Source organism: Fukomys damarensis, unplaced genomic scaffold (assembly GCF_012274545.1).
Source record: "Fukomys damarensis isolate Sample0158 unplaced genomic scaffold, DMR_v1.0_HiC HiC_scaffold_16, whole genome shotgun sequence".
In the NCBI taxonomy this organism is placed as follows: Eukaryota; Metazoa; Chordata; class Mammalia; order Rodentia; family Bathyergidae; genus Fukomys; species Fukomys damarensis.
Window position 1 is genome coordinate 102,771,109 of NW_022900928.1, and position 13,214 is coordinate 102,784,322.

The 13,214-nt window shown below is 43.6% G+C and overlaps 1 protein-coding gene across 1 annotated transcript in view; it reads left to right on the forward strand.

Moving 5' to 3' along the window:
- Kiaa2012 (KIAA2012 ortholog) overlaps positions 1-13,214 on the forward strand; it is a 119,052-nt gene that overhangs the window by 64,250 nt on the left and 41,588 nt on the right. The window contains exon 13 of the mRNA XM_033764539.1: positions 5,284-5,360. Coding sequence (XP_033620430.1) covers positions 5,284-5,360 — 77 coding nt within the window. The remainder of the gene's footprint in view (positions 1-5,283; positions 5,361-13,214) is intronic.

A 13,214-nucleotide genomic window follows, 5' to 3' on the forward strand; every position in this document is an offset into this window, starting at 1 on the left:
TTTTTTTTTTTTTTTTTTTTTTGCAGTACCAGGGATCGAACTCAGGACCTTGCACTTGCCAGGCAGGCGTGGGTGCCACGGAGCTAAATCCCCGGCCCTACATACACGTATTTTTTTAAATTATCCTGAAAATAAGGCAGTTTCTGGGACTGGTGATGAAAGCAAGAGAAAGTGAAGTGGTCTAAAAATTTGATGAGGCGCTGCTAAAAAAGAAAACAGTGTTTCGTTTGCTTTGATTATCTTATCGAGACAGGGACTTGTTATGTAGTCCAGGCTGGCCATGAACTGGCTACGTAGCCCAGGCCACACTGGAACTCATGATCCTCCTGCCTCAGTCCCAAGTGCTGAGATTATAGGCATGTGCCTCCATGCCCGGCTTCAAAAATAGTTTAATAAATCACTATCAGCCTTCATTTATATTCACTAATAACAGTCTGAAGAATGCTCCCTCATTTGTCAGCACTACATCCGTTTTACTGGGGACACAATATACACTAGGGTATTCACAACCTAAGGATCCCTAAAATTCTCAATACAGGTCCTCCCAAAAGCTGCAGTCTACTATCCACTTGATACATGATATTCGTGAAAGGAAAGGGCCTTGCAGTGTATTTGGCACAATATGTTTTAAGGCTGGTATGGATTTTAAAATTGTGTGAGAGGGGTGGGGGTGTAGCTCAGTGGTGCTGCTGCCTGCCTTGCAAGCACAAGGACCTGAGTTCGATCCCTGGTACTAAAAAAAAAAAAAAAAAATTTAAATTGTGTGAGAAAGAGGGCTATATTTGTAAACCTACAATACAATTTAAAATATTAATTTTTTCTTCTAGGGGAGTGGTAAAAAAAATTACAATTTTCATTAACTTGTAATCTAGAAATACTGTTTTCTGTGTCTTTTCCCATCAAGTATTGTTATCTTCTCGTCCAAAACAGCCATAATGTAGCTTGAAGTTCTTCTTAAGCACTTTTTTTCCTTGCTAGTTTCTGTCACTCTTGCTTCTTTCACATATTCTCTTGTGGCCTAAGAATTTTTCTGTTGTCTATTTCCTCACAACTCCTCATTTGAAAATTAGCATAGCCATCAGCATCAGAATGTGTTCAACAGAAAGAATGTCTCTTTTACAAAGCACAAAGAGATTGCCTATTTGTGTATTTGTTCATTCACTGAACTTCAACAAAAAAATTTGAGACAGGGTCATGCTATATAATTCAAGCTGGCTTTGCACTCACTATGTAGCCCAGGATGCCTCAAACTCAAGGTGGTGATCCTCCTGCCTCAGCCTCCGGAGTGCTGAAATTATGGGCATGTACCATCACGCCTAGCTTACTAGCAACAAATGTATGTAGGCACAAGAATACAGTTTAGAGACAGAGTCAGTGCCTTGTAGAATAGAATAGTTGAGGACGATGAATGAGCAACTCCTAACTTGACCTGGAGGTCAGAAAGGCTTTGGGACAGTGACAACCCTTGACCAGAGTTCTAAGGGTACGTGTAGGAACTGGCCAGAGGAGGATGAGATGCCCTGAAGAAAGGGACCCCACAAAGGATAGAGGACAGGGCAGCAGGGGAGAAATGTAGATGACCTGTAATGAGCACCCCAGGTCACGTGCAGCAGGAGTGTGAGGAACACAGGGGAAGTAGGCAGGAATTACCCCAATGGCTGTGGGGTTATGCTTATGTAGGCACTGACATAACCAGGCTTTACTTTAAAGGAACAACTCACCTCCCTCCATAGAGAATGGATTGGCCTAGGGACAAGTAGAGAGTGGGAGGCCATGTCCACGGTGTTTATGAACCAGGGACGAAGAACAGCATTTTCTTGAAAATTGAGGCCTCCACTTAAATTGAATTAGCTACTTGCTTTGTACGTAGTAGATCCACCTTCAGCTCATTTTTAATTCCTTCCTCCCATGCTCTTCTGACACAAGTTTCCTTATAAATCCTGTGCTGTGTGCTAACAGGAAGGGTTCTCATGTAGTTGATGTTTTGTTGCTGCACAATTCAAATTTAAATTCCATCATCCAGCTTGGCTTCCGTTTGGGGCTTGGTAAACTGCCATGTGCCCTTGGACTTCTTCATAAAAAATAATTTACGAGCTTTTTCAAGAACTTGGCATCCCCCAAACTAAAGCCAGACCCTTGAGACCGAGCTAGTCTTGGTCTAAGAAGATAAAAGTAAATAAAAGGGCTGTTATTTCAGATTGGAAGGAAAATATTGCCTTCACCTTTGCTAGGCCCTTCCACATTTAAATTCAGATTGACTCAGATTTTCTAGATCTGTGCATCTGGCTCCTCAGCAGAAGCCCCCAGGGGCACATTTTCCCTGGAGATCTCTTCAGGTCTCCAATAACTGTCTGCTACACCTCTCTCACCAACCTCCTAATCCAGAAAGACTTGAAGGGAAAATGTGTAACATGAATAGAGTCTTAAATCTTGTCCCAAAAATTTGATAACGACAATACCAAAAGGCCTCCTTAGGTCTCAGTCTCCTGCATTAAATAAGCAGATTAAAATTTACTATAATACTGCACACACTCTATAGGTCATAGGCAGCCTGAGTCACATCATATAAAATAAAGTATTTTTAGATTTCCTTAAGGAGAGGCCAGCAAGACCAGAATTATCCTTCCTTTTATAGTTAGGTTTATACTGGGAAATTTTTTTAATAATCTGGAATTTATATTTGCATTTTCCATTTATGACCAAAAAACACAAAATCCTGAAGGTACCAAGACTCACATTCCAGTCTGGGGCCAGCAAGTCCACAAGCAATGCTCTGGGCCCACAGAGGTGCTTTCCGAGCTCTGTGTCCAGAGAACACATCTCCTCCTGGATGCTAAAGTCACGGCACATTATGGAGGTTCCAGGAAGCACCAGGGGTCCCTGAGAAATGGTACATGGAGAAAGGTCCTAAAGAGATGTAGAGAGGCTCCTGCTAGCACTTCAAACAGCCACTGTCCTGTCCTGCAGCCATGGGATCCTTGGCCACCTCAGAGCTGACAGGGCCAATGTCTTCATCAAGACCTGACACACAGGAGCTGGGTGGCCCTGCTGGCCTGATATAGTGACTTCTCTGGAGTGAAGTTTCCACTCTGATATCAGATAGAACCTACCAGAGCTTGCCACATCTAGGGAAATAACCACTCTGCAACAGTGGGAATAAGTCTGACTATAATTCATTTTCCTTTAAAACAACTTGGAAAGTAAACACCGTTGACACAGATTGAAATAGAAGGAAAGTTGAAGATGCCATAGTCAGTGCTAGAATCCCTTTCCTCCTTTTCAAGTTTTGAGTGTTTGGTGAAGGATTCCAGGATGTGAACAAGACAGGAGAGGTTTGGGATGAGACCCCCTCTGGCAGGGTCACCTCCGAGGTGGCCTGGTTATCTGGTGGCAGTGCTATCGCCTTACTAAAAGCCTGCGGTGAGATTAATACTGGTGTTTGAAAATCTGCTAGGCCTGATGGTGGGCAGCTGAGGCAAGAATGCATTTCTGTTTATCTCTTCAGTGGCAGAAAGACTGTGAGGTCCCAGCTTCGGGCATGCCTAGAAGTGTCACAAAGTGCATTCTGTGACGGTCACATCAGCTCCCAAGCAGGGAGGAGGGCCTGATGCTGTGTTCACATCCAGATCCCACTGTCAATGAGTCAGTGTCTTTGACTTGATAGGAATGGTAGCTCTTCCATATTGTTCCGAGGGAGCTTTTCCACCCCCGTTGCTTTATGTCCCAGGAATGCCATTGGAGTTGTGTCTCCCCCGCTTGACAGCTTGCACCTCAGTAAATTACCAAGGTCTTGACCTAAAAGATGAGAAGTCCTAAGCGATTTTTCAGTCTCCTATCTGAAAATATGTTTATATTTCTTGAACTCTGGCTGACTGATTCATTCCTCTGGTATTGCAAGGACTTCCTTCATGCATCAGAATTTATAAGCTTCATTTCTGAGAGACCCAGGGTTCTTTCCAAGCCACAGTGAAGTGAACCTCATCACAACACAGTTCTGCAGGGCTAGATCTATCCAGAGGGTGGCTCACAGCAGGCAGCTGTGATGGGACAAGTTCAGTGAGGTTAACAGGAGGCAGCACGACCCAGAGGAAAAGCACGGACATTAACATGAACATCTGCTCCTGGCTCCTGCTCTTGTGCTATCTCCAGGCACTGCCTTGAGCCAACTGCATAAAACCACTGTCTGGGCCTCAGTTTCCCCTAAGCTAGTTTTAAAAAGAAATGCCCTAAGTCTATTCAGAAGTCTTCTTCAAACAGGACAGAAACAGGACAGCTAAGAAACCACAGAAGAGGGAAGGTCAGCCCACAGAGGATGAGTACAGGCTTTGGGTCAAAAAGACAAAGACCCAGATTCACAGATGGCTGTTGGCTCTTTTTTAAAAGAGCACTTATGAGTACCAAGAACAGGAGGAACTTTTTGTTCAACACCAGTCCCACAGAAGAGACTAAAATCCTTGTCAGTAGAACCATGTGCTTAGCCAAATGCTTTCCTCAAGCTTTCCTTTATGAGCATTACAGTTATTTTTTCAGGGAGGAGAAAAAGAAAGAAATCTGTTGGCACTGTGGAGTTTTAAGGTATGAGAAGCCTGGGTCAAACTCTTCCTCCAAATCTCAGTAGTTATACAACCAGGGGCGAGTGACTTTTTCAGTCTTAGTGCCTACACCTGGGGAGCAACACCAGTCATGAGTGTCGCGGGGACTGTGCATCCACACCAGGCTCACACGGTGCGGCACCTGCCACATACAGGCTCCTCCTGAAGCCCCACCCTTGTCTCTTGTAGGTAGTGCCTTTTCTGTGATGAGGAAAAGGAAAGCCTCTGATCTCCTTCTGGAAGCTTGCGGAAGCATTTTTCTATTCAGCAGAGTGTGATCATACAAAATTTATATTCAGCAGCATCAGAAGATTTTTTTCCATCAATATTTCCTTTTTAATTTCAGTTTTACCTGAATTTTAATAGAACAAAGAATTTACTTTTGTTCTTTTAAAGAGCAACTGAAACAAGAAAAACCTGAATTTGGGCTGGGGATTTAGCTCAGTGGCACTATGCCTGTCTTGAAAGTGCAAGGTCCTGAGTTAAATACCTGGTACTAAAAAAAAAATCTAAATTTGAATATAAGGTCTTCACATTATATGTAACTTGGTGTTTAATCTGTGCCTGTAAGAACTTATGGGTGTCATCTGGGGAGTGTGAATGCTGTGAGTGTAAATGTGTATATAATCTTACACACATCTGAGTTAATTCTGACAACCTTGATGATTTTTCCTTCTGATTCTCACCACAGCTAACACTGAATCTGGGACCGATCTTCACATGAAACTTTATGAAAGCTCACCTTTGACACAAACAACAGGGAAGCAGGTATAGTACTGATTGGGTGTCAAATCTTGGGTTGTTTTCTCGGCTTGCTGGGAGACAGCCTCGGTGGTCTATTCAGTAACACAAGGTGGGCAGACCAGCACTTCACTTAGAATGTCTCAACTCAGCCCGACAATGTTGGCTGGCTCCTCCCTGACTTCTGCAAAGTCAGACAGGAAGAAGAAAACACCAAACAGTGTCACCCACTGAGGAGGAAGGCACACATTTTCATTCCTAATAGGATCAAAAAATTAGCTATCAAGGAAAAAAATGCAAGGATAGTCATGAAGACAAGAAAGGATTCCTCCGGGTGGCTAGGAATATCAATTAGTGGTTAAGGACATATGTGCAGGAATATTTACAAGCTTGTTCCCTCTGTGGATACTTAAGGCGGAGGCCAGCTTCAGATTCTCAGCTGAGAGCCCACTCAGGAGGATTCCTGGGGCTGAACCAGGGACTCAGAACCCGAGCCAGGGACAGCACACATGGCTGCAGAGGACCCTTGGGCTCTTCCTACTGTGCAACAGTCTCTGGGCCTCGATCTCCATTTCTCTCTTATCTCCAGCTTCCAGCCATGCCCTGGCTTTCTGGGCCACATCTCCCTCTGCCACAACTCTACAAATAATAATAAAAATGGGTTTCCTTTCATTGGTGCGCCTGTCTGGCGCTCTGAGATAGGAATTGAACCCTCACTGAGAACCCCAAGCATGGATTCAGGCCTCCCCTGATGTCAAAGAGCTGGCTGCCCCACCCTCTTGCTACTGAGGGACCATAGAACCACAGTGACGTTTCTTTGAGTGTGTACTTCTTTCTGCAGTTTTGTTTTTTGATGTGAACTCACTATGTAGTTCAGGTTGGCCACAAACTACACTATGTAGCCCAAGCTGGCCTCAAACTCACAGAGATCCCCCTGCCTAAGCCTCCCCAGTGCTGGGATTATAGGCATGCACACCTTTCCCAGTTTTTAATGTCTGCTTTGGAGATACTGATTATAATAAGGGATCTTGAACCTTTTTTTTAAATAAGATAATGTATAACTAAAGAAGCTATAATGGTATATTTTGATAATCCCCCAACTCAAGGCCGTGCAAATACCTCTCACAACCTGAACACTTGGGCTTCACACAGCCCACCTCAGGGATTCATACTGCTACACCTCAGGAGACCAGAGTGGCTCCACCACGTTGAATTAAAGTCCTGGAGTGAATATGAATTTGGCAGTTAGAGAGAAGCACACCAGATCTGGAGCCTTAACTCTGATCCTGGTTCCCCTGCAGGCCGTGGCAAGTCCATCTACCTGGGGCCCATTTGTAAAATGAGGGGGTGGCTCCTGCCAGAGCAGTTGGTCTGTTAAAAGTCAGGGTGTCCTCCATTCCTTTGAAGGAAAGAGAAGCCAGCCCAGGAAAGGTCTGGGAGGCCCCGTGGCCCCAAACTCCCGGAAGATAGGCCGGGGAAGGGGGAGTACTTGCCGCCCTCCTCGAGCCTGTGCCTTCTATTAGATTAATCACTGACTTCACTTTAACTATTTCCTCGGCCTCCTCCATGCAAATGACTAATTTCATGTTTACTATAAAGCATCTGGAAAGGATTTAGGAACAAATTTCAGCCCCACAGACTCCAGTTACCTACCTTGATAGGCCACTGGCAGAGCTGCGGTCTTCCTCCTCTGGAACGAGTATGTCACACAGAACTGAACCTAAACAGTAGAAGCAGAGCCGCCCCTTTCTTTCCACTAATGCCCCATTGACTCCTGTCCCTCCTGTCCTTTCCCTGGGGTAGCTCAGGGACACAGGATACTTCTACTGTTCTACTCACAGTGCTAGATGGGGAGGTCCCCAAAAGTGGAATATTTTGGTATCGCCACCATATAGAACTAGTCTAGTCACAGAACTAGACTGGGAGTTGATTCCCGCCCTGCAGGCAGAGGGAACGAGACAGCGGTCACAGGCGGGTCAGGACCCCCGGCCCTGCGGGCTGCCTCGGGGCGCCCCCTGCTGGTGGGACTGGAAATTTGCTCTGGGCGCCCGGGTTCAGGAAGGGTGTGGGTCCAGCCTTGATGGGTGAGGACGAAGGAGGCAGCGCAGCCTCGGCTGGGGCCCAAGGAGTAGCCTGGTGGGGAGACCTCGTAACTGCCCTAGCAACCTCCTAGGGTCCGGAAGAGGGGTTAGGTCGGGGAAAGAGGGAAGAAAACTGCAAGGAGAGAAGTGGAAAAAAGCAACGAAAAAAGAGGAGACAAGCAGACGTGTCTCAACTCCAAGCTCCTATTTCCGCTTTCAAATGCACGGCCTCCCCACTGTGAACAGAATCAAGTATTTATGAAGGCATTTTTTGCATATTAATAGCTGCATATGGAGGGAGCTTTGCCAGTTCTGAAATCCTAAAGGGACGGCGCCCTTTCTTTAATGCAGATCTGCCCAGCTGCTCGCAGTTTGGTCCTCTCCTCCAAACTCTTCCCTTCCCGCCCGGGGCGCTCCGCAGGCCTTCGTTTCATTAAGGGAGATTAGTTCCCGGGACCCCTCAGAGTCCGGCACCGCTTGTCCTTCTGGGGTCGCTGACATCAAACGCCAGGGAGATTTCTTCTTCCCCAGGGCCTCTGTGGAGAGGCTGCGGATTGGGCAGAGTGACCAGTACCTAAAGAGAATATTAAAATTGTAAATTAAACTTCCAGAGGGAAATACTAACATGACAAGAGAAAAGTAAAATAATTTCATTAACTTTACATTACTGTCTCTACTCAGTAAAATTACATTTAATTTTAAAAGAACATTGACAGTCAGAAAAAATAAGCAAAAGACAAGTCATATTTCTAAAAATAATAGGAATAGAAAGTTTGGGAAAATATTCATCCTTAAGAGCAACCTAAATGCATATTGAGGCAAACTGCACGTACCATTTCATATTTGAGATTTGTGCCTCTTTACACATTTTGTAATGTTAACATCCAGTGCTGCTGAGGCTTTGGTAATGCTGGATACTTTTTCTTACTCATGGGGATTGGAATTTGCAATTCTTTTGTAAAACAAAATGGCAATGCCACCCATGAAATGTGAAGAAGTATTCATACCCATTGATTCAGTATTTCTGACTTCTAGAAATTTATCTGAAGGAAATAATTCAGCAGAAAAAAATACGAGTGAAGGTGTCCATAGCAACATTATCCATTAGCCAGAAAACTGGAAATAACCTAGGCATTTAACATCAGAGAAATTATGACATAATTATGACATGGAGGGTTAATTCAGGCATTAAAAAATGATGATTGTCCACACTAGAAATTGTGATTTAACCCTCATAGTTCAGCACAGGGTTTCTTAAGCTTGCTGATATTTTGAACTGGACATTGAACTGGGGGGACATTTTTTTCTAGGGACTCCTCTGCATACTCGTAGGAGCTGAGCAGCTGACAGTCATGCCGGGAGCACCCCTCCCTCTGGTGACAACTAAAATGTTTCCAGACCTAGCTAAATGCCCCCTGGGGAGCAAAATCATCCCCAGCTGAGAACCACTAAATTGACATTTGAAAGTGCAAATCAAAAAGATATATGGATTTGATTGCAACCGTTTGGTGTTTTTGGTTTTTTGAGTATCTGTAAGGAAAAGACTTAAAAATAATGCATGAAAAAAATGCAGTCAGGCTAACTTGGAATTAAGGATGTGCTGGCCTAAATTTGTTTTGTTTGCTTGTTTTTTATTTTGTTTTGTTTCCCGAGGATTTTTTTTCATTGTTTTGCCATTTTTCGCCCTGTTGACTCTACCTATGAAAAGAAAGATGGATCATAAAAAGAGCTGATTTTATCAAATATTTGAAATGTTTAAAATGATCAAGGAGTCATGGTGTATAAGTATACAGCAAGCTAAGCAGGAATCAGCATCATAGCACCCTTGTTTTTTAAACTAACTACTTTTAGTTTAACATATTTAGCACTAATTGGTTTTTCATTGGGTGGTTATTGAATAGGGCCATCAGAATCTACTCTTCAAGAGTCTCAATCTCTTTTCAGTATTTTATCCCTCTGACTCCAACACTCTAAGAGACAATGAATTTGCTTCTTATTCTGAAAAGTTAGGGTCTCAATGGGAAGGGGAACAAGAGCAAGGGGAGGGACTGAAAGGAAAAGGAATTTTTTTTAAATGAGAGAATTGAAGAAAAAAATGGAAATAGAGCTTTTGCAAATTTGAAGGGGAATAAGAGTTGGAGGGAACGGGGAGGGATGGAAAGGAAAAGGGACAAAAAAAGCATTAAGACATGTTATGTACATGTACACACTCTCTACGATAAATGGCAGTGATTATGTACTGCAAACATGAACTAATAAAAGAATTGTTTTGAGGCGCTGGGGATTTAGCTCAGTGGTGCTGCTGCCTGCCTCACAAGCCCAGGGACTCGAGTTCGATCCCCGGTACCAAAAAAAAAATTTTGTTTTGAAGTTAGGGTCTCAAATATGAAACTCTTGTCCATCCAGGTCCATCTAGGCAAGCTTGGGACAAGAGGAGCTCTGAGCCTCTGATTAATTGAGCTGTCACCGCAAGAGGTTGTCATTAAACAGTCTCAAAGAACAAGCTTGGTCTCGAGTTCGATCCCCGGTACCAAAAAAAAAATTTTGTTTTGAAGTTAGGGTCTCAAATATGAAACTCTTGTCCATCCAGGTCCATCTAGGCAAGCTTGGGACAAGAGGAGCTCTGAGCCTCTGATTAATTGAGCTGTCACCGCAAGAGGTTGTCATTAAACAGTCTCAAAGAACAAGCTTGGCCCTTAATTAGATGCCCAACCCCCACCCACCCACCCCGCAAGAATCGTGGCATCTCTGTTTAAAATAAGAAAGCAGCATCTCTCCCCAGCCTTCACCTCCTTGATTTCCCCTCTTTGTTCCCCCGACCTCCAGCCTGGAGAGACAAACAGCCTCTCTCCCATGCTTTATCTTGGATTGAGTTTGGTTGCTTTGTGGGGATTAGAACTTTCAGTGTCCTTAAATCCTGTTACCCTGGAATTATGTTCCTTTTCACATAGCTCTACAATTGCCACCTGTGCTATATCTTGAGTTCAGTTTTCACAAATTTACCACAGCAAAAATTCATATTTGATCTTATGTGTCCTAAGTTTACCCTTTTTGGATTTCAAAGAGCATCCTGTAATTCTTGCACAAGTGGATCTGGGATGAAAAGGCCCCCATGCACTCTCTGTTTCCTAGGGGCCTTCATAGATGGTGTTTATCTCTCCTGTTGGCCTTTCTCCTGCAGGACAATAAACCCACACATGCACTTGTGATTTGTGAAAGGACATAAAAGTCACTTTTTCTTTCATTGTCCTTTCTTCTTTTTGTGTTTTATTTTTAAAGACATGTCTCACTATGTAGTTCAGGCTGGTCTTGAACTTACTGTGTAGACCAGACATGACCTGAACTCATGGCAATCTTCCTGCTTCTGCCGCTTAAATGCTGAGCTGTGTGTCACCACACCTGGCTTCTGTGTCCTTCTAAACTATATGATTGCCTGTTGTCTGGTTCTTTTTGTCTTTTTTCTTTCTTTTCTTTTTTTCTTTTTTCTTTGGCAAATGTCATCTAAAAGAACAAGCTACTGGGCTTTAAAGTTGGACTTTTCTTTCTTTATCCTTCCTAAATCTTTGTATATCCCTTGTATCTAGCACAGTTCCTGGCACAGGAAATCACATTTTAAAAAATGGGAGCTAGGGGTGTAGCTCAGTGGTGCAGTGCCTGCCTGGCAAGTGCAAGGCCCTGAGTTCGATCCCCTGCACCAAAATCTTTTTTAAAAATTTTTTGGGGGGTAAGGGGGATTGAACTCGGGTCTTTGCGCTTAGGAAGGCAAGCAGTGGCACCACTGAGCTAAATCCCTGACCTTAAATTAAATTTTTTTAAAATGACAAACAGGCTAGACATGGTGGCACATACCTGTAATCCCAGGACTCAGAAGGCTGAGGCAGGAAGATAGCTTCAAGTTCAAGGCCATCCTGGGCTACATAGCAAGACCCTATCTCAAAAAATAAAAATTTAAAATGACAAACAAGATTCTCATCAGCATGAAAGACTTCATGTCTTAGAAAGCTCAAAATCCACAGAAATTCACAGAAAAATTCTGTATTCTGCAAAAGAGAATTGACAGTTGTTGTTTTATCATCAGTGATGATGACAGGAAGTTCAACTGGTCTTTCTGGCAACTCTGTCCCCATATGAGTGCCTCCTCGCTGTTCATTGCCTTCCATACCTGACTCTCCACTTTCTGAAGAGCTGGGCCAAGGGCAGACTTGGAGGGTCACTGGGCTCTGTCCTGACCCCAGGACTGAGCCAGCCCCCGTGCCTCCAGTGAACTTCCCACTTTTTCCCAAAGAGAGAAGGGCTTCAGATCTCCAGCCCTGCTTTCCTTCTCATTTCTAACGTCAGTTCTCACTTTACCAGGATACAGACCCCTTACTTCTAGTTCGCTCTCGCTCTCACTCCTCCCTCCACCCTGGTTTTATCAATAGCTTTAGTTGTGGAATTGATTCAAAGGCTTTTTGAAGATTTAACAGAGCTTCATCTTCTGGTCCAACCTTGCACACAGGATTACTTTGCCTGCCCCAAACTCCCTAGACATTGATAACTTTCTTAAAGGTTTGTTTTTAACTACAAAATCAAGGCTTTTATTTGTTGACTTTTTACAACTATCATTTACTCTAATGAGTCTGTATTTATTGATCTGTTGACTGCTAGTGAACTCATGCCTGCCTAGTGAACTCCTTTTTCATCATATTATGAACAATTGGAAAGACATGTAAAAGTAAAAAGAATGGTAGAATGAATCATCATGTGCCTATCCACAAGTCTCAACAATTCTCTTCTAGTTGTGTTGAGAGGATCTTTAGGAATGGTCCTAACAGCCAATGGTTTTAAGGTTTATTCTGTGCAGGGTTTAGGATTATCTCACTTAATCTCCGCAATAGCCCTGTGCTGTGGGCACAGTTACACATGAAGACCGGCCAATCTGGGAAGCAGAGCATCAGTGACTGACTTAACCTTTTCCAGTGGAATCACTGTGCAAGTTGAGACTCCATGTCTGTTCCTTGTCACATTGGAACTCTCTCGCAAGACCCAACAAAACAAAGAAGTCACACAGTCTGGAGCAAAAGTTTGGGGTTAGAAGAAGCTGAGTTGTTCCAGTTTCCCACCCTTAATCCCAGACCCCTGTCTCCAATCTAAAGCTACACCCTCCTCCAACACAGGTGCAGTTCTAGCCTGAGTCCAGCTAGGCCCCCCCTCTTAGAAAACTGCTTTCTACCTCCCCTGGGGCAGAACAGAACACTCTTTTGGCTCAGAAGTTTTTTCTTCCAACTCCTGCTAAAACAAATAAACAATGTTTCTGTTGTGTCAACAAAGCACTTAATTAAATTGAGGAGGATATCAATTAGAATTTGAGGGTAAGATTTGCTTCCAGATAATAGATGCTCTGGAATTAAAATGTCATTTAATTATTCAAAATCTCCTTAAGGAGAATGGTGTAATGAGCTTCATTTTTTGGGTAGAGAAACCGAGGCACAGAAAGCTTAGTGACCTGGCAAAAGTCACCAAATGAATCCTTCAAAAAAGGCTAGGAGGACCAGGGATGGAGTGGAGGGAGTAGCACCATACCTTCCTGGTAAGCATAAGGTCCTGAGTTGGATCCCCAGTACAGGGGGGAAAAAAGACTAGGAATTGAGATTGTTGTTTCTCTTCCTAGACTGGTGCTTGTTTGTTGTTGGGCTTTCTAGACATTCAGGAGGGTATAAAGATCTCTTTTCCTAGATATATAAAAAAGTGAAAGGAAACCAAAATTCTTGACAGGAGGGGAACAAGAAAGCTCTTCCCGAGCTGAAAATTACATTGTATT